The sequence below is a fragment of the Alosa pseudoharengus genome, unplaced genomic scaffold (assembly GCF_046254945.1).
Source record: "Alosa pseudoharengus isolate Yale_2024_CS ecotype anadromous, Long Island Sound unplaced genomic scaffold, YU_APseudo_1.1 YU_APseudo_1.1_scf_7, whole genome shotgun sequence".
NCBI lineage: Eukaryota > Metazoa > Chordata > Actinopteri > Clupeiformes > Clupeidae > Alosa > Alosa pseudoharengus.
The window spans coordinates 19375184-19396095 of NW_027468859.1; the positions used below are offsets into that span (position 1 = coordinate 19375184).

Sequence of the window (20912 nt, forward strand, 5' to 3'; positions counted from 1 at the left end):
TTTGAATTTGAGAGCGAGAGAAAGAGAGAGAGAAGCCTCTTTTTATAGCCCCACATTCAAATACAGGTGCACACAATAATCTCACTAGTCTAACCAGGCGCAGCCCTGCCCAGGACCTGAAGGGGCACGGGAGGTCATCATTATAGGGCTCTTAGGCCACACGCACCTATAGCCTCATTATGGGGCTCTTAGGCCACACGCACCTATAGCCTCATTATGGGGCTCTTAGGCCACACGCACCTATAGCCTCATTATGGGGCTCTTAGGCCACACGCACCTATAGCCTCATCATGGGGCTCTTAGGCCACACGCACCTATAGCCTCATTATGGGGCTCTTAGGCCACACACACCTATAGCCTCATCATGGGGCTCTTAGGCCACACGCACCTATAGCCTCATTATGGGGCTCTTAGGCCACACACACCTATAGCCTCATCATGGGGCTCTTAGGCCACACACATCACAGCCTCCGTGTCAGTGGCCTCTACTTGTCCTCAATAACTTTCAGAAAGAGATCTGCAACTTGATCAGTGGCTAGACTGTCACCTAACCCAGTTTCTGGTTCTGGAAGGACTGCTGTATCAGAAGGAAGGGGAGCGTGAAAGAAAGAGTGAATGAATCCATCCATCCATGCATCCTGTCGTACTGACCAAACGCTTAATGATTCTTTCAAAACACAGGAATGTGCTGCATTTCTTCATGTCACATGATAGCCATCACAGACGGAAGCGAAAAGTTCTCTTTGACAGCCCAGAAAAGAACTGTGGGAAATCACTGGGTCAGCTAGTCGGACAGACCGCAATAAGAGGCCACCAAGGGACACATGTGCCGTCTCGATTTTAATGATATTCTCTTTTTCTCTCTCCTCTGCTTCTGCTTTGGAGTGGTTTATTATGCTCCCCATCTCAGAGAAGGCCCCGTGAGGAGGAGATGGGGAGGGGGAGGGGGAGGGGGGGGGGGGGCAGAACCTTGACCCAGATTGGGTTATAGAACAGGCATGTGGAGCTACAATCCTACTGGGGGCTTTCGGAGTCTGGAGCAACTCACTCACTCACACACACACACACACACACACACACACACACTTTTTCTTTTGCCAGACTCCTTTCTATGACTCTCTCCGTCTGTCTCTCCTTCCCTGTCTTCCGGTCAGTGCACAGCTCGCGTCTGTGATCAGATGAGAGCTGTACATTCTAGCAAGCAGACGAATCATTATCCCCTTATTGATATCAGCAACTACAACCATCAAAGCTTACTCTAATGAGAACTAGCAGGGCATCACAAGCACACAGACACAAATATCAGAGACGGTTGATAAAGTTAACTATAGAATCTTTGCAAATATGCTCCTTTTGTACAGACACAGAGAGAGAAAACTGATCCACATCCAGTGCCATTGAAGGTAACATGAGCTGTGCAATGTACGCAAACACACAAACACACACAAACAGTCATGGACATGCATACAAAAACAAACACACCCACACACACACACACACACACACACACACAAACAGTGATGAACATACATACACAAATAAACAAACACACACATGGACACTATCAATCCAATTTAATCAGATGCATACACTGATCGCAGACTCACAGCCAGTCTCCAAGACACACACACACACACACACACACACACAGTAGCATTTCAATAACACCTACAGACACACACACACACACACACACACACACACACACACACACACACACACACACACACACACACACACACTCAGTAGCATTTCAATAACACCTACAGGCACGCACACACACACAGAGACAGACCGCCTCCCTTCTCCTCCCCAGAGGAGCTAGAGGAGTCTCCAGTGCGTCTCCATGACGCCTCATCGATCCGTCTCCCCAGCCCTCTCCTTCAGCAGCCCCAGCACCACCGGTACTCTCTCCTGCCCCCAGACCCTTCCCCTGCCTGGAGTAATGCTCTCGTCCTTCTAATTATAATCCACCCCCTTATTAGTTTGGGTGGGATTGGAAGTATTTATGTTTGTTCTGTAAAAGCAGGAATTGCACTCGCAGGATAATGACTCTGTGCACCAAAAGAGAGAGAGGGGGGGTGGGGGGGGGGATTGAGAGATCAATTTTAATTAGATTTTCCAGCATATGAAAGTTTGGGCTTTGTTAGGTGGGTTGGGGCTGAGGTAGGGTGGGGGGACAGGGGGGGGTTGGCTGAGATTAATTAGGGAGCCTTCTTCAAAGAGTGCAGTGACAAAATGTTTCTCTGAAATCAAAGAAAAATGACTAGGCTGCTTTTTTTTTTCATGCACAAATGTCTCTGCCTGTATTCTGTAGCTTTTGTTGAGTCTGTGGTGTTGTACCTTTTATCTGCCAATTGAAAGAATGCCTTCTCTCTCTCGCTCTCTCTCTCTCTCTCTCTCTCTCTCTCTCTTTCACTCTCTCCTCCTGATGTTGAAGCAAATGTAATGTCTTTGTGTGCAGTTCTATGGAAATTGCAGAGATTCTTAGTGATTACTGAATTACGATTAGTGTGTGTGCGTGTGTGATGGTTGTGTGTGTGTGTCTGCTGTAACCTCTAAATTGCTCAGTACACCTTTTTTCTCATCTCCAACTGTGCTACATTGCTTCCTGCCTGAAAAGGTAGTTTTGACAGCTGAGAAAAGCAAATTGTCCATAAGCATACCGGCATATCACCAAACACGAACAACTTTGTAAGGCCACAAATCAAAAGTTCCCAGTAGTGAGAGAAAATGTAACTGTGTGTGTGTGTGTGAGATGGCCACACACCCTTTCCGGAGGTGAGGCTCGCTTAACTTTACAGACCATAAAGTCCCTGGAACAACTGCTCAGATTGGGAGGCAGTGTGCCTCCGCTGCTGCAGTGACCTTGCAGAGATCCAGATGTCCCTCACTTGGTGCTCCACTTTGAGAGCCTGAGGCACCTGCACCCTCTGCACTGACTTATTAGACATCAGTGTGTGTGTGTGTGTGTGTGTGTATGTGTGTGTGTGTGTGTGTGTGTGTGTGTGTGTGTGTGTATGTGTATGTGTATGTGTATGTGTATGTGTATGTGTATGTGTGTGTGTGTGTGTGTGTGTGTGTGTGTGTGTGTGTGTGTGTGTGTGTGTGTGTGTGTGTGTGTGTGCGCGCGCGCCACGCTATGGGGGTGTTCTGGAATGTTCTAGTCATGTTTGCAACATGCTTAGTAGAGTGTGTCTTACTATTTTATCCTAATCCTGCGCGCTTCCACAGACTGCTTGTGAGTGTACCTGAAGATGGCTACTAGTCTACTGGCTACCTCTCTCCCTCTCTGTCTCAGTTTTTCTTTATTTTCTCTCTGTCTTTCTTGTATCAATACATTATAGGGGTCTCTTTTTATATTTCAAGTAGGGACATGTCACACAGACGAATACAAACACACACGCAATGCAAACACACACACACACACACACGCAAACACACATACACATACAGTACACGCACACACACACGCACGCCTGGTTCCAGTGTTATCTTGCTCCTGCACCCTCTGGCCTCTCGTCTCCATGAGGAGCATAAAGCAGATAAAGTGGCTCTCCTGCCTCCCATCAGTTGAACTCGACTTAACCTGCCCCAATTCAATTACACACACCACAGGCAGAGAGAAAGGGGGGGGGGTAGATAGACGATAGAAAAGCTGCACACCAAAATGAAGGAAAAATCAACCTGTTTGTTTGAAGATTTAAAGAAAACAAACAGTGCATGTAGTGTGGGTCTGCACATTCTATTTAGTCTGTTCTACTCTATTAAGGAGAGAAGGCAAGGTAGAGGAGAGATGGAGGGAAGAGAGAGGAGAGAGAGAGAGAGATGGAGGCAGACAGAACATGAATGCCGTTTAGTCTCCCATGTTGGTGCTGCATATTGCCATGTCTGTTCCTCAGCAGGCCAGCAAGCACCCTGTTGTGTGTGTGTGTGTGTGTGTGTGTGTTTGTGTGTGTGCGCAACTTAGCATGAGTCTACTTTTTTTAGTTATCTCTTGTTGAGTGCTGCGAATCTTGCTCACTACAAAATAATCACTTCATAGAAAAACAACACTGTTTATTTGAACTAAATAAATTATGTTCTCATGCAGTCGTTAACTTTTTACACTTTTAACTTTTTTTATATATATATTAATTTATGACCCATTTGAACTCTGTAGCAATTTACATTTGTGTGATGTTTTACTTTGCAATTTAAATATCTCTCATGACTAGTTGATATAAAACCCTCTCAAAACCCCCGAGGCTAACCTACAAATGTAGGCCTAAGATATTTTGGCAGTCAAAACAGGTACTGCTCACAGTGTCATGGCAACGGCAGCAAACACTTCCTTTGTCACTGTAAATCACCATGGCGACACCCGTTGCAGAGAGCACAAATGGTTGCACTGGCGTTGAGGACTGCAGAATCAGAACATGTAGCTGTGGGAACAGAATACTTTAATATATACCTAATGTAGTCAGATCATGCATGGAGCACTGGGGTGAAGAAAAGAGATGCCAGAAGTGTGCTAGAGAGAGAGAGAAGAGAGCGATAAGGAGAAAGAGAGTGAGAGAGGGAGACAGGAGAGAGAAAGAGGGAGACAGAAGAGAGGGAGAGAGTGAGATGGAGAGAGATGGGGCAGAGAGATGGAGACAGAAAAGAGAGAGAGAGAGGGAGAGAGACAGAGAGAGAGGAGGAGAGGAGAACAGGGAAGACAGGAGAACAGACTTGATGGTATCACAGATATGTAACTCTAAGGCGCCATTCCATCTTAATCCTTAAAGCTTCATTCCATTAGAGAGGTCTGGTAATTAAAAGTAGAATGATGCTAATGGCCAATCTCCCTCTTGTCTTTTTGACTGTCACACAGTAGACACCCCCTTCCAGTGTTGTATAAAGTACTTGAGTAAAAGTACAAGTATCATACTAGAAAAAGACTTTGGTAGAAGTGAAAGTTGCCTTTTAGAATATTACTTAAGTAAAAGTCTTAAAGTATCTGATATATACTTTACTTAAGTATCAAAAGTAATTTTCTGATATTTAATGTACTTAAGTATTTGAAGTAAAAGTAAAAAGTAAAAAGCAAGCGGTTTTATTTTGAACTTTTATTGTAAACTTTATTTTGGCTTTCTTATAATAAAGCATAAAGCATATTCAGGGTTCCCATATCTTCTTAATCTCACTCATCAAATCAAATCACATTCTTTTCTAGGACTTTTTAGGCACAATTCTCTGAAATGAAAAATAAATAACTTATTTCTTTCACAAAAAAAAAAAAGACCTGCTTGTAGGGAAAACATTTTGGTCATGTGGCATGAGCATTTCTAGGGCTTACGAAAGAAGCTGGTTTTCAAAGTTGCCAGAATTCAGTGCCCGGGAGTTTCAGGCCCAAGAACGACCATAGTGGTGGAAATTGGATAAATTAAGCAACATTTCAGCTCTTACTATCCTGTAGTTTTTATTAGTACCATGGTTCAACAAATGTGTAAAGGTTATATAATAATTCACTTCAACTGAGAAGTTAACCAAAAATATTCCACTATTACCAAAATATTCCTACTAGTTACCAAAACAGATGGAAAGAAAGCCTTTGAATGTAGCCTATCCCATGCTTCCACAAAGAGGCATATTGAACTAATGTTTAGGCTACATGTTTTTTGCATGGGTAGGCTATATTGTTGTTTGGTGATTTAGCCTACTCCTTTACTACACCCTCTTCTGAGCAAACAAGGCATATAGGTTTATCATGTAGGGTAATTGCTCTTTCTTACATTAAATAATTTTAATTTATCCTCTCTACTTGTCCCTGTAGTCATGGCCTCCTCATCACTAATTTCGGGCTCATCATTTTCAGTGGTCGACTGGTTGATCTCTCTCCTGGCCTCTTTCTACCCTCCATCCTTCCTGACGCTTGTGTCTACTGTAGGGCCGGCTTGGTTATCCGTATCTGAGAAAACTTTTTCGAAAAGACTATATGGACCCAACCAACTCTTTTTGGGAGGGGAGAACTCCCTCACGTAGGCTACAACCCATGCAGAGGCATTGCATTGGTGTCATGCACAGAATGCGGAACGTGTCCTACTTAAGAAAAAATATAGACTAACGTGACAAATGTCAATATTTGTTTCCTCGACCGGGCCAAAAGTGAAGCAGCCCACTGGGAATTCTCCCGATTACCCACCCCAGGCCTGATTCCGTCTTACTCTTCTTGGACTGAAGACAACTCCTGCGATGCTATGGATAAATAGCCTTTCACAGGCCGCTAGGGCAGGTAGCCGATGTACAGAAACATTTCTTGCAAATATGGCCACGGGTGTATGACGTTATATTTACCACTACCCTGTTCACCGAGTTCACCACTATCGTCGGGGTGGTCATCTATGATAACGGGAGGTCCTCCAGTAGGTGCTAGGAGCAGTGATTCGCCAAACCTCCCTTATTGCAGTCGCACACATTTTTTCTAATTTTATGTTTTGGTAACGAGTAACGAAGATGCTTAGTGGAAATATAATGGAGTAAAAGTATACATTTTATCTAGGAAATGTAGTGGAGTAAAAGTAGAAGTTGACATAAATTTAAATAGCGAAGTAAAGTACAGATACGTGAAATTTCTACTTAAGTACAGTAACGAAGTATTTGTACTCCGTTACATTACAACACTGCCCCCTTCCACACACACACACACTCACTTACATTACTCCCCTCGTCTCTATTTCACTGTCACACACTACACACACCCCACACACACACACAATCTCTCTCACATACAGTACACACACATGACCAATCTCCCTCTTGTCTCTTTCACACGGTCACACAGTAGGCACTCCCACCCCCTTCCACACAAACACACACACACACACACACACACACACACACACACACACACACACACATTACTCCCCTCGTCTCTTTTTCACTGTCATACACTACACACCACCACCCCCCCCCCCACACACACACACACACACACACACACACACACAATCTCTCTCACATACACACACATACACTCACTTGCATCAAATATCCCTTCTGTCCAGTTCACTGGCTGACAGCATCCTGTCAGTGCTATGCCAAGCATGTAATGGTACACTCACTCTCACAACAAAACCTCTTAACGCTCCTCCGTCCAGCCGAGGCATCTTTAACCTCCTCTGTCCACTCGGCCTCCATTTACAGCCTGAGCTTTCCCCGAGTCATTTTTAACCTGCAGGTGACTCAGCACTTTACGTCCGGCTGGGGTGCTGCTGTAGGACGTGCTTTTAATTAACACAGTCCCGCCCCAGAGTGACCCCCCCAATTAGCCGGGTCGTTAAAGTGCCCAGGACAAGCAGCCCTCCCAAGTTTCAGCTCGTTAGAAGGACTCCGACTCCCTCTTTCCTCTCCTCCTCTCTTTTGTCTTTCATCACTCGCTACCTCTGCTCTTCTTTCCTCATCTCTGTTTCTCCTTTCATCTCTCATCTCTTTTTTTTACCCTCCCACCCTTCCATCTCCTTGCCTTCTCTCTCTCCCTTTCTCTCTCTCTTTCTCTCTCTCCCTTTCTCTCTCTCCCTCTCAATCTCCCTCTCCCTCAGACAAATTATTGCCTACTGCAGTGCAGCAGGTCCGTGAGCGAGGGATGACCCTGGGGGGCAGTGATGAAAGAGAGAGAGATGATTGAGGGAGGAATGGAGAGAAAGAGAGGGAGAGAGAGAGAGTGTGGAGGAAAGATGGTGTGAAGGTGGGGTCAGAGAGGGTGGACACCTGCCCCTGGACATCATTGGCTTTTATAGGGGGCTGGTACACACACACACACACACACACACACACACACACACACTCAGAGGCGCCTGGGCAGCGTTTGCTTTAATAGGGGGCTGGCAGTCCGCTGAGGGCTCTGAGGGCTCCTCTCCAGGGAGTGGGATGTTTGATGGCCGTAACCTTGGTCACACACTGTGCTCTGGACAAGCACACATCAGCGCATGCAGAGACAAGTACACATCAGTGCGTACACACACACTCACACACACACACACACACACACACACACACACACAGAGACAAAGTCATCGAGCTTGTGGTTTTTTTTACTGCCCCCCAGATAGAAAAGTATGCATGTGTGCTTTGAGGAGCTCCTCCCAGGGCCCCTATGTTTTGGAACGGCCCATTTCTCCAACTGCCCTGTGTTCTGGGTCAGGGTTCTGTGGTCACTGCTGTCCCCTTCCCTCATGTGATGAGGGGGCTTGTTCATGAGAGGGAGGGAGTGTGTGTGTGTGTGTCTGTGTGTGTGTGAGGGTGGGAGAGAAGGAAGGGAGTGGGGAAGAGGGGAAGGATTGAGATGGACAGACAGGACTGGTGTGATGTGTGTGAGAGAGACAGACAGAATTATTGAGACAGATTTTGTGTGGGTGTCAGGGTGTGTCTGTGTGTGTGTGTGTGTGTGTGTGTGTGTGTGTGTGGTGGCTTTGTCAGGAAGCTGGCATTCAGCTGCCGATCTCGCCAAGGGGATTTGACGGATCGGCTACGGATGACCGGAGATCTATGCCATTTCCTGCCACTAACACGAAGAGGGAGATGGAGTGATGGAGACATAGTGGAAGAGGAAGAGATAGAATGGTCATTTTAGCCACTCAACTGGAGTGCAGTCTGGCTCATATTAGTGTGTGTGTGTGTGTGTGTGTGTGTGTCAGAGAGTGAAAGAGACCTGTGTGAAGTGTGAAGCACTTGTTCTATGTTGAGGTGTCCGCTGTTGATGTTGCAATGTCAATGCTTTTGCCAATTTGTTTGGGAAGTTATTTGAGGAGCCTGATTTAATTGATCTAATCAGCTGTGTAATGAAACCCAAATTCTTTTGGCACAGCAGAGAGGGGTGAGGGGATGAGAGAGAGAGGGGCTGGATTAATGCTCCAGCACGCTCCAGTCTGTGGAGGGTTTCGGTCCTTCTCATCCATTCACTCTACACTTGCCCTCTCTTCTCTCACTTATTCTGTTTCACTCGTTTCTCGTATGTTGGCGTATCGTATCGTGTGTGTGTCTGTGTGTGTGTCTGTGTGTGTGTGTGTGTGTGTTTCCTCCCTCGTCCCTCTCCCCCAGAGCTGATCTCTGAATATATATTTGTGTGTGTGTGTGTGTGTGTGTGTGCTCAGGCAATCGGGACTAGCAGAAGCATTGACATTCCTTCAGGCAGTGAGCTCTAGTGTGGTGAATGATGACATGGGGGGCAACATGCTTGGCTCTATAAAGACACACATGTACACACACACACACACACACACATGTTATAAATATATGCTCATCGTCCGTAAAGCAAGTGGGTTAAAATCTGCATCTGGCCCTTGGGCTGTAGCCTCTGTCCTCATCTCCAGTGAGTCTCAGCATCTCTACAACTTCATGCCAGTTTCCAACATACAGTATACAGCAGCTACTGTATATTAAAATGAAAAGGTACAAGGACAATAGACTGTGCATTTTTTTTAGCCTTTTGTGGTTTTTCATCATTTGTCTTAATAAAATGCCAAAACAGAAATGAGCTGCACTAAATGCATGTCTGTCAATAAATCCAGTCTTTTGGTGGCACGCTGGGAATCTTGAGGTTTTCTGCTCATCTTTTCCCCAGGCTAAGTGCATATTGAACCCAAATTGTGTCCTGATTTGATTTAAAGAGAGCCTTTTGAGCACTCTGTGATAGAAGCCATTATTTAGTCAGGCGATGAGTGTTTACACGCTGCAGGCGGGCTCCCATTGGTCCTCGCCATGGGAACTGACTAGAGGTGACAGGTGTGGGCACCATGGTAATGGCATCTGTATTGGAGCTGCAATCAAGTTTATTTGCACATGTACACACACACACACTAATCTTTCTCTTTCTTTCAGTCACTCTTGCTCTCTCTTTCTGTATCTCTCTCTCTCTCTCTCTCTCTCTCTCTCTCTCTCTCTCTCTCTCTCTCTCTCAGATTCCAATTCAAAAAGCTTTATTGGCATGACCATTCACAAAGAAATTGCTGCCAAATCATGCAATATATTAGCCCCGTGTGACCGTCCCGGTCTCGCGAGCTTCATTTTTCCACTCGCAGATCAGTCTGGCTTCTTACGATGGAGAACATTTTGAGCCAAGCGAACGGCCAATCAGCATTGGTTTTGAGGCGGCCTTGTGGTTGTATTTTCGTCGACGCTCTGTTAGTACGCCATAAGCTTCATCGATCTGATTGGTTGATTTGGCCCGTCTATCACCAACAGATGGTTTATCCAATCAGCTAATCAGTATTTTCGCCCCTTCCCAAAAGTTCTCCAACGGAAAGTTCCCAGATGGATATGCCGAGCAAATGCGAAGCAATCCATCTGGCGGACTCAGGTTAACAATAGATTTTGAAAACATCAGAACATAAAATAACAGAATTATAAAACAATATGTGTGATTATAAAATCCTTCTCTATTAAACACACACGCACAGTCGCACACACACACATGCACACACAAACTCACAGCAGCAACAGCACGTGTGTTGTCTGCTGTCACAACTGCTGTCTGAATAACCTGTATGGAGAAAGCCTTCCCCCACCGGCTCCGTCTGTGTTGGTTGTGAATGGGCACTCATGTGTGTTATGTGTGTGCCTGTGTGTGTGCGTGCGTGTGTGTATGTTATGAGCAGGTGTGTGTTATGGTGTCAGCTGGGAGAGCTGACAGGTTATTAGACTGCAATCCAGGGCGCACAATGGATCATCACACTTTGTGTTGAAATTAGGTTGTACAGCACTCCGGTTGTTTACATATTGGTGTGTCTGTGTGTGTGTGTGTGTGTGTGTGTGTGTGTGTGTGTGTGTGTGTTTATTGAAACATAGAGTGCAGTGCGTGTGTGTGTGTGTGCGTTTATTGAAACATGGATGCTGTGTGTGTGTGTGTTTATTGAGACATGGAGAGCAGCAAGCTGTGTGTAGTAGATTATGAGTTGACAGCTAATTAGTCCTGATTTAGCCCTTGTGTAATCACAGTTCCCTTAGAGGCCCATGTGTTCCCACGCTTCGCCCTGATGGACACACACACACACACACACCAAACACCAAACACACACTCGCACACACACCACTGTGTCCACCCTCCAGCCAGGGAGAGGCTTGGCTTTGAAAATGTCATGGCGCAGAACAATAGTCTTGACAGTGGCTATAACCATGTGTGAATGGAGGTAGCTCTTCCCACCATAGATAGTCTATCTATTGCTTTCCTTTTGTATAGACTTGGAGTTGGTTTATTTTATGTAATGCCAGCATGACCTAGGGCAGGCCCTGAGTGACATGGTTTACATTTTAATTTAAATTTAATTTAATTTTAATATTTACCTGTGAGTTTGATAATAAGCTGATAAGCTGACTCTTTTTCTCTCTCTCTGTGTGTGTGTGTGTGTGTGTGTGTGTGTGTGTGTGTGTGTGGTATGTGCAGTGGTATCGGACGTAACTGGCCGTGGGCGTCTGGCGGCAGCAGCATCCTGGCGGAGTACGGCACGCTGCACCTGGAGTTCATGCACCTCAGCAAACTGTCTGGAAACCCCGTCTTCGCCGAGAAGGTGAGCAGAGGGCACCTGTCAAACACACACACCTGACGGCACACCTGGCCTGGTCTACACAAAGACAGCAGACACACACACACACACACACAGGCAGAACCTCTGTCTGACTCCTATAAATGAATGAAAATGGAAGGTTTGGAGCAGTCTGAAGCAGGGCTCTTAGGAGGCACCTGGGCTGTCACTTTCACTTCATTTTAAAGAGCTGTTATTGTAGTTCCGACACTCCCACCCTAAAGAACACTCTAGAACACTAAAGAACACACACTAGAAATAGCAGTAAAATAAAAGGTTGCACAGCATTGCCAGCAGCTACCCTTTAGCACAGTCATACAGTCATTTAGCACAGTCATACAGTCCCTGCACATCCCGTACAGCATGCAGGGACAGCATGCTGTACAGGATGCTGTACAACATGTCTAGTGTCGACTGGGCTGCAGTTCATGCTGGTTGAAAGTGTAATGGATGTGTTGAAAGAGAGCAGATGTATGTAGTGTTTTGATCTCTTCTTCTCTCTCTCTCTTGGCAGTAGAGCATTTTCTGTTGAGGGTTTTCTGTTTTATGTAGAATTGTATACTTATTTTTAATGGCATTTTTTTTTAAACCTGTAGCACTGAGATTCTTTGTGAATGTAAAGTGCGTTACAAATAAAATGTATTATCATTTTTGTTATAATGAGTTTTTAGGCCTGAGATTTGACAGCTGTACTCTGTGCTGTACTCAGTATAGAGGTTGCGAGTAGCTCTGACCATCATCGTATTGCTCTCTGCAGGTCATGAACATCCGGAAAGTTCTCAACCGGCTGGATAAGCCCTCAGGAGGGCTGTACCCCAACTACCTGAATCCCAACAGCGGCCAGTGGGGTCAACGTAAGTAGCATGCTAACACGCACGCACACACACACACACACACACACACACACACACACACACACACACACACACACACACACACACACACACACACACACACACACACACACACACACGCAGACCTTCTTTCTGCCATCATCGTTACGCCTGACGGCCTCTTTACCACTAGTGCTCCACTGAGAACTATCTGTCTCGCGCCGTCTCTAGGCTATCTCTCTCTCACTCACACTCATACACACACACACACACACATAAACACACACACACAATTAATCATTGTACAGTATTTCACTCTTTTGCATGTGCTATAGGTAGCTGAACACACATGAGACACACACTGTGCAGTCATAATGTCCCCTCTTCTGCTGTTGAACAAATTCAGGTACTGCTGCACTGCCCCAATCTAATTCACCTGAGAATGTTTAGAATGACTTCTACTTCACTTCCTCCTCATCCACTTCCTCCTCATTCACTTCCTCCTCATTCACTTCCTTCTCCCCGGCCCATCTTTCTTTATCTCCTGCTCTCTCTCTCCGTTTCTCTCTAATGAGCAGGTTCTGTTAATGCTTGTCTTCACATGTGCTAGGCCCCATACCCACTGGCATATCCGCCCCATACCCACTGATGTATCCGCCCCATACTCACTGACGTATCCACCCCATACCCACTGACAGATATTCGCCCCATACCCACTGACATACCCACCCCATATCCACTGACGAATATTCGCCCCATATCCACTTTGTCAGTGATGTGTTTGTGTTTTTTTCCTCTGACCTTATCCCCTCCCTGAGACTAAACTTAACACTGTTTTTACCTCATCTCTGTTTTACCTCATCTCTGTTTTACCTCATCTCTGTTTTCCCCATCTGTGTTTTCTCCACCACTCCCTCACTGCCTCCATATCTCTCCCTCTGCCATATTTCACTCTGTCATTCACTCTACCATCGCTTCTTTCATCTGCCTCTCTCTCTCTCTCTCTCTCTCTCTCTCTCCGAACCATCTTCTCTCGTTCAGGTCTCTTGTCATCTCTAACAGATATCTCTCTATAGTCTCTCACTCCATCATCCCTCGCTCGCTCGCTCTCATCTCTCTGCCATATCACTCTCTCCGCGTTCTCTCATCCGTCTCTGTAATCTTTCACCCCATCATCTCTGTCGTGTCTCGCTTGGATTCTCGGCCGTCTTGCTGTCTCTGGCTCTGTGGTGCTTCCCTCTGACTAACTCTACAGGAAGCAGAGAGGGTCATGCCTGTGTCCCTCTCCAAGATCATACCACCTTTATTTAAAGTCATCAGAAGTGTGCTTGTGTGTGTGAGAGAGCTAGAGAGAGAGAGAGAGAGAGAGGGAGACAGAAGAGAGAGTTGTGAGGGAGAAGTCAAGTCAAGTTTATTTATATAGCGCATTTCATACACAGAGGTCATTCAATGTCCTTTACATAAACAAAACCAAACAATAATAACAAATAAAATCATAGAAGGGTAATATAGTCAAAGAATAGTTCAAAAGGTAAATATCATAATAAAAAGAAAACATAAAACACAAGTTAAAATCATTTAAAAATAAAGAATAATTAGTAAGCAAAAACAAAGGCAAAAGTAGTAAAAAAGTAATAAAAGACTAGGTAGAATAATTATCAAGGCAGATTCAGAATTTGTAACTCGGCGCAGTTAGCAGAAAGCATCTGAGAACAGTTTGGTCTTAAGCCTAGATTTAAAACTGGCTACAGTTGGGGCCTTTTTGATGTCATCCGAAAGTTGGTTCCAGAGCTGAGCTCACCATGTTTAGTTCTAACAGTAGGTTTTACTAACAGGTTTTTCACCTGGGACCTGAGAGGACGAGAAGGTGTGTACTGCTGAAGCATGTCTGATCGGTATTTAGGTCCTGCTCCATTTACTGATTTATAAACAAGCAATAGTGCTTTAAAGGGACACCAGGCAACGTTTTCGTGTTAATTACTCATCTTCGTAAGTCGGTATATGGTTAAATGACTCATTACAGGGCTAATGAAGACTCTCTCGCCCGCCCCTACTGCCTGTAGGAAGAATATCCCGCTTGCAAGTTCAGTGTAGGCCTATCGTACCCGCCGACCAAAGCAGTCCTACATCCGGAGCACAGAGGCAGGCTAACGAAACGCTAGCGATTGTTGAAAACATGTGTATAATGGCAGAGCCGGCGAAGAAGCAGCGAAAACCCTTGACTGAAGTCTACTGGCTACTGGCTACTGGAAGCCATTGCAAGGACTTAAGAATTGGAGTAATGTGGTCAGTTCTTTTAGTTTTTGTTAGAATCCTAGCTGCTGCATTTTGTATCACCTGAAGCTGTTTAATAGTTTTTTAGGAAGGCCTGTGAACAGTCCATTGCAGTAATCAACCATGCTGGAGATAAATGCATGAATGAGTTTTTCTAAGTCATGTTTTGACATCAGCTGAATACAATATTGAGACATCCAGGTGTTGATTTGTTCTATACACTGACACATAGATTCAAGAGGACCATAGTCATTTGGTGACAGAGCTAAGTAAATTTCTGTCATCTGCATAGCTATGATATGAAATCAAATTATTTTGGATGATTTGTCCAAGTGGGAGCATATAGAGGTTGAATAATAGTGGCCCCAAGATCGACCCTTGGGGAACACCACAGGTCAAGGACGTTGGTGTTGAGGTACAGTTTCCGATGGCAACAAAGAAGCTGATTTTAGCCAGCTGATTACTATGCCTGTAAATCCAACCCAGTGTTCTAGTCTGTGTAGTAAAATATTGTGATCAACAGTGTCAAATGCTGCACTAAGGTCCAGTAGCACTAGGACTGATGTTTTACCTGAATCTGTGTTGAGGCGTATGTCATTGGAAACTTTAATGAGAGCTGTTTCAGTGCTGTGATTTGCCCGAAAACCAGACTGAAAGTAATCAAAATACCCATTTGATGTTAGGAAGGTGGTTAATTGATTAAAGACTACTTTTTCAATAATTTTGCCAATAAAAGGTAGGTTGGATATGGGCCTGTAATTGTTCAGCATGGAGGCATCCAGGTTATTCTTCTTGAGAAGTGGCTTTACAACAGCTGTTTTCAGTGACTTAGGATAAGTGCCAGACAGCAGTGATACATTTACAATTTGAAGGGCATCCGCCGCTATGAGGTGAAAAACAGTTTTGAGGAAATTTCTTTAGACAGAAAAGAGAGGGAGAAAAAGAGAGAGAGATTGAGGGAGACAGAATAGAGAGAGTGAGGGAGACAGAAAAGAGGGAGAGAGAGATAGGGAGAAAGAGAGAGATAGAGAGACCTTTGTCTCATGCAACTACACCAGAGCGTATATCCCGTATCACCTACTGAATATTAATATCCTGAACGCCATTTTACTTCACACGGATGTAAAGCAGCGAAATCCAAGCTGACCCACTTTGTAAAGCGGTGGCAGGGGCTAGCCGTGGTGCGTGATCTTTTAACACATTCAAGAGTGAGATCACAGCACCAGGACAACAGTCTAGACTTGCGAGAGACCCACCAAGAGACCACATCAAACAGTGGTGTTAGTTGCTCAAGCAATCTGCAAGCGCATAAAAGTTGTTGCATCAGGCCGCTTGGCATGAGGACCGCAGCGGCGGCGGTGGCGGCTCTATTTTTGAATATAAATCAAGGATGATGTGGCATGACAGGCTCGCCTCAGGGGGCCGAGGATGATGGCACAGGCCGGACGCCTCATGGAAATAGACATCTGTCTCTCACACACACACACACACACATAAATACACACACTCCTCCTTCACTCATATATAGGGTAAGACACATGTCAGGCCTTGCTTCCATTTTACTCCATGACTTCAGAGGGGATCGCTGCCAGCCATCGGCCTCCTCGTATAGATGCGGTCAGGCTTAACTTCTCTTTCTCTCCATCTCTCCTTTCTCTCCATCTCTCTCCCTCTCTTTCTGTTCCTCTTCTCTCTCTCCCTCTCACTTTCACTCATCTTTATCTCTTTCTCTCTCTTTTCCTTCATCCATCCTCACTCTCTCTCTCTCTCCCTGCTGGTTGTGTTCTGTGTGGCCCTCGTGTGGTTGCTCATTAAAGGGACTCTGTTATAAATAGCCTTCTTGTCCTTCAGATATGCCTCCTGTCCCATCCATATCCCATCTCGATATGGCCATCACATTTATACTGGAATCAGGAGGACAAGGCAGAGAGCTTCCCCCCAACACACACACACACACACACACACACACACACACACACACACAGACCTTCTTTCTGCCATCATCGTTACGCCTGACGGCCTCTTTACCACTAGTGCTCCACTGAGAAATTTCTGTCTCGCGCTGTCTCTAGACTAACTCTCTCTCACTCACACTCATACACACACACACATAAACACACACACACATAAACACACACACACACACACATAAACACACACTGTCCAGCCCAGCCACCCCCTAACAGGGCACCATGGGGATGTGTGTGTTAGACGGTGGGTGGGGATGTGTTACCTGTCCTTCCCACTGATAAGCCCATCAGCCCCAGCAGCAGGGCAGTTAGCCTCTCATCCTCCTGCAGCAGGGCAGTTAGCCTCTCATCCTCCTGCAGCAGGGCAGTTAGCCTCTCATCCTCCTGCAGCAGGGCAGTTGGCCTCTCATCCTCCTGCAGCAGGGCAATTAGCCTCTCAGCCTCCAGCAGGGATGCCTTTACACCAAACCTTAAAGGCAAAGTCCATTTACACCAAGCCCCACTGCTATGACCTTAAAGGAAAAGTCCATAATTGCCTTTGCACTAAACCCCACTGCTTTGACCTTAAAGGCAAAGTCCATGATTGCCTTTACACTAAACCCCATGGCTGTGACCTTAAAGGCAAAGTCCATGATTGTTTTCACATCAAGCCCCACTGCTATGACCGAATTCCATGATTCCATGTTGAACCATTTCATATATTTCCTTAACTAGCAGGCCGGCTGGTACAAATCGCTATTGTGTGTACGTCTGCCTTACTGATTGCAATTAAGCTCACAATCTAAACGTATGACCTCCTACCCTTAGGTGGTGCTGTGCTATGTGACAGGAGGAAGATATATGCTCCCCATCTCTCTTCAGGTTCTGGTTAGGCAGCTACGGCAGCGGTGGCGGCTGCGCTGGGCATGCCGGCTAGCGCTGTCCTAGTAATTGCGGCTGACGGCTAATCTCTATCAGTCCAAACGAGCGCCGGCCACTAATGAGGAATAAATATGGATGAGGGAGCGCCGGCATCAGTGTGACTGCAAACACAACAGACACCTCACACTCATCCCTCACACTGAGCTCATTGGACACCAGGGGGAGAGAGGGAGAGATGGAGGGAGAGAGAAATGGAGAGAGAGAGAGAGAGAGAGAGAAAGAAAGAATATGGGGTAGTGAATATAAACAAGGGAAGTAGGACAAATAGAATGAAAAGGAAAAGAAGAGTAAAGAAACTCCTCATAAATCCCACATGTGTAGGGTGTGAGTGTGTGTGTTTGTGTGTGCGCGCGCATACGTTTTGTCACCGATCAGTTTGCATGGATGTGCATTCAGGGAGCTGACATTTAACATCCCCAACACAGACAGGCAGAGAGAGATTATAGCATCTGTCACTCAGTCACACACATGCACACACACACAATCACACACTCTCCCAGTTCAGGGTTACTATGGCAACATGACTAACATTTTATTTTCTGTGTGTGTGTGTTACAGATCATGTATCAGTGGGTGGACTGGGAGACAGCTTCTATGAATATCTGCTAAAGGCCTGGATCATGTCTGACAAATCGGACGAGGAGGGGAAGAAACTCTACTACGATGCTCTCCAGGTAATACACACACACACACACACACACACAAACACACACAAGCTTTACCTGCCAGCATCCTGACCCTCCTTGGCACCAGATCTCAAGCCTACTCAGGTTGAAATGCAAACTCCTGCAGGATACAGTTTTCAAGCACCGGCACTTTCCTGCTCAAAGGCAGATGCTGAGAGATGCATACATACACATGAAAACACACACACACACACACACACACACACACACACACACACACACACACACACACACACACACACACACACACCACACACCAGCCCACTGCTATAACCTCTTTCACTACTTCTCCCACCAGTTGTGTGTGTGTGTATGTGTTTGTGCGTACTCTACATATGTGTGTGTGTGCGCCTGTGTGTGTGTGTGTGATGTTTATCAGTGTTCCACATAGTTGCACTACCCTCTTAGTCTGCGGCATGGCAGCTTTGAACAGCGGTCCCCCATGGCCTATAGAATAACCCCCCTCCACACAGCCTCGGCCGGCCTTTCCAGAACATTCTAGCGCAGCCAGACACAAAGTAAACCAGCGTGCCTTCAGAACATGGCCAGAGATCTGTGAGGAGTTAACATACACACAGGCAGCACCGGCAGGCCCTGAGGAACCGTGTGTGTGAGTGTGTGTGGGTGTGTGTGTGTGTGTGTGTGTGTGTGTGTGTGTGTGTGTGTTGGCTAACGGGAGTGGGCTTATCAGGAACCAGCACTGTGACTGAAACTTGAGCCCAAGAAGGTTTTAAACAGGACACACACACACACACACACCCCCCACACACACACACACACACACACACGATTTTATTGAAGTCACATGAGACATAAGTGTACACACACACTCACGCACACTTATGTACTTGTGCATCTGCTGGTGCTCAGCATGGCCGCTAGTCGTCTGCTCTTATCTAATAACCCAGTGAAAGCTGTGTGTCATCGGCCTGGAGGAAATTACATTCTTCATCGCACAGAGCGTGTGTGTGTGTGCGTGTGTGTGTGTGTTTCAATGTGTTTCCTCTAACTAAATATCATTCATAATAGTTTCTAATTACTCAGTTTCTTCCCTGCCAAAAAACAAATCTTTTTTAAAAAAAAAAAAAAAAAACAAATTGAGTAGTCATTCTATTTTTTATTCCTTAGATTTAACAAGGGTTTTGCTAATTCATCACATCATGTGTTGTGCAATTAAGAAGCCACAGTCACAATCAGCCCTCTGTACTTATTGGCATAATAATAGTAATGATAATAATCAGTATAGAACATTACACTGTTTTTTTTCTTTTATTATTTTTTTTCTTCCTTTACTTACAGTAAGCCACACCAATTAGACTGGCGTTTCTAACACTTCCCTCTCAGAGCTCCACAGTGGCGTGTGGGTTAGCCGGAGCAGAGCTCCACAGTGGCGTGTGGGTTAGCCGGAGCAGAGCTCCACAGTGGCGTGTGGGTTAGCCGGAGCAGAGATCCACAGTGGCCTAAATGGAAATCAAACTTAAAAAAGGAGCTCTGAACTTTCTGTGATGGAAAAGGGAGAGCCTTTAGCTGCTCAACTTGCCCTCCTGACAAACGGCATCAGCAAATCCTATCCTATCACTGAATGCATATCCCCCATCTCTCTCCCCATCTCTCTTTCTGTTACTCTCATCTCTTCTTCTCTTTCTCTATTTATCCATTCTTATCCCTTACTCCTTCAGTTCTCCTCTCTCGTTCTTCCTATATTTGTCCATTCTTATCCCTTACTCCTTCAGTTATCCTCCTCTCTCGTCCTTTCTCCATGTCTGTCTCCATATCCGCCTCTCTCTATATTTCTGAAATCGCTGTGTGTCTGTTTCCAGGTCTATGTTCATCTGTCTGCTCATATAATCCCATTTGTCTATTTCTTTCTCCCCTTCTCCCTCCACCTCCCAGGCCATCAGAAAAGAACCTGATCCGCAAGTCCGGAGGCTCCGTCCGGCATCTTTTGTCTTGTGTGTCATTTGTTATTTTGTAAATTTGTTTGTTTATGTCTTGGTGTCACGGGTTGCTATGCCGCTCTGTCTGGCATATTTTGTCTTTTGTGTCAATGTCTTGTGTGTGGAGCGCTTTGGGTTGCACTCTGTGCATGGATACATTTGCTATATAAATAAAAGTGACTTACTTACTTACTTAACTCCCAGGCCATAGAGAAGAACCTGATCCGCAAGTCCAGCGGCGGTCTGACCTACATAGCGGAGTGGAAGGGCGGTCTGCTGGAGCACAAGATGGGCCACCTGACGTGCTTCGCCGGCGGCATGATCGCGCTGGGCGCCGATGGAGCTCCTGACCAGCAGACGGGTCACCACATGGAGCTGGCCGCCGAGATCACCCGCACCTGCCACGAGTCCTACGCACGCACCAGTCAGTTTTACACACACACACACACACACACACACACACACACGCCGAGATCACCCGCACCTGCCACGAGTCCTACGCACGCACCAGTCAGTTTTACACACACACACACACACACACACACACACACACACACACACGCTGAGATCACCCGCACCTGCCACGAGTCCTACGCACGCACCAGTCAGTTTTACACACACACACACACACACACACACACACACACGCCGAGATCACCCGCACCTGCCACGAGTCCTACGCACGCACCAGTCAGTTTTACACACACACACACACACACACACACACACACACACACACACACACGCTGAG

The 20912-nt window shown here is 45.9% G+C and overlaps 1 protein-coding gene across 1 annotated transcript in view; it reads left to right on the top strand.

Annotated features, from left to right (window-relative positions):
• Positions 1–20912, top strand: part of LOC143110454 (mannosyl-oligosaccharide 1,2-alpha-mannosidase IA-like) — a 122532-nt gene that overhangs the window by 93173 nt on the left and 8447 nt on the right. The window contains exons 6-9 of the mRNA XM_076273350.1: positions 11402–11525; positions 12298–12394; positions 18097–18212; positions 20366–20585. Of these exons, the coding sequence (XP_076129465.1) occupies positions 11402–11525; positions 12298–12394; positions 18097–18212; positions 20366–20585 (557 nt within the window). The remainder of the gene's footprint in view (positions 1–11401; positions 11526–12297; positions 12395–18096; positions 18213–20365; positions 20586–20912) is intronic.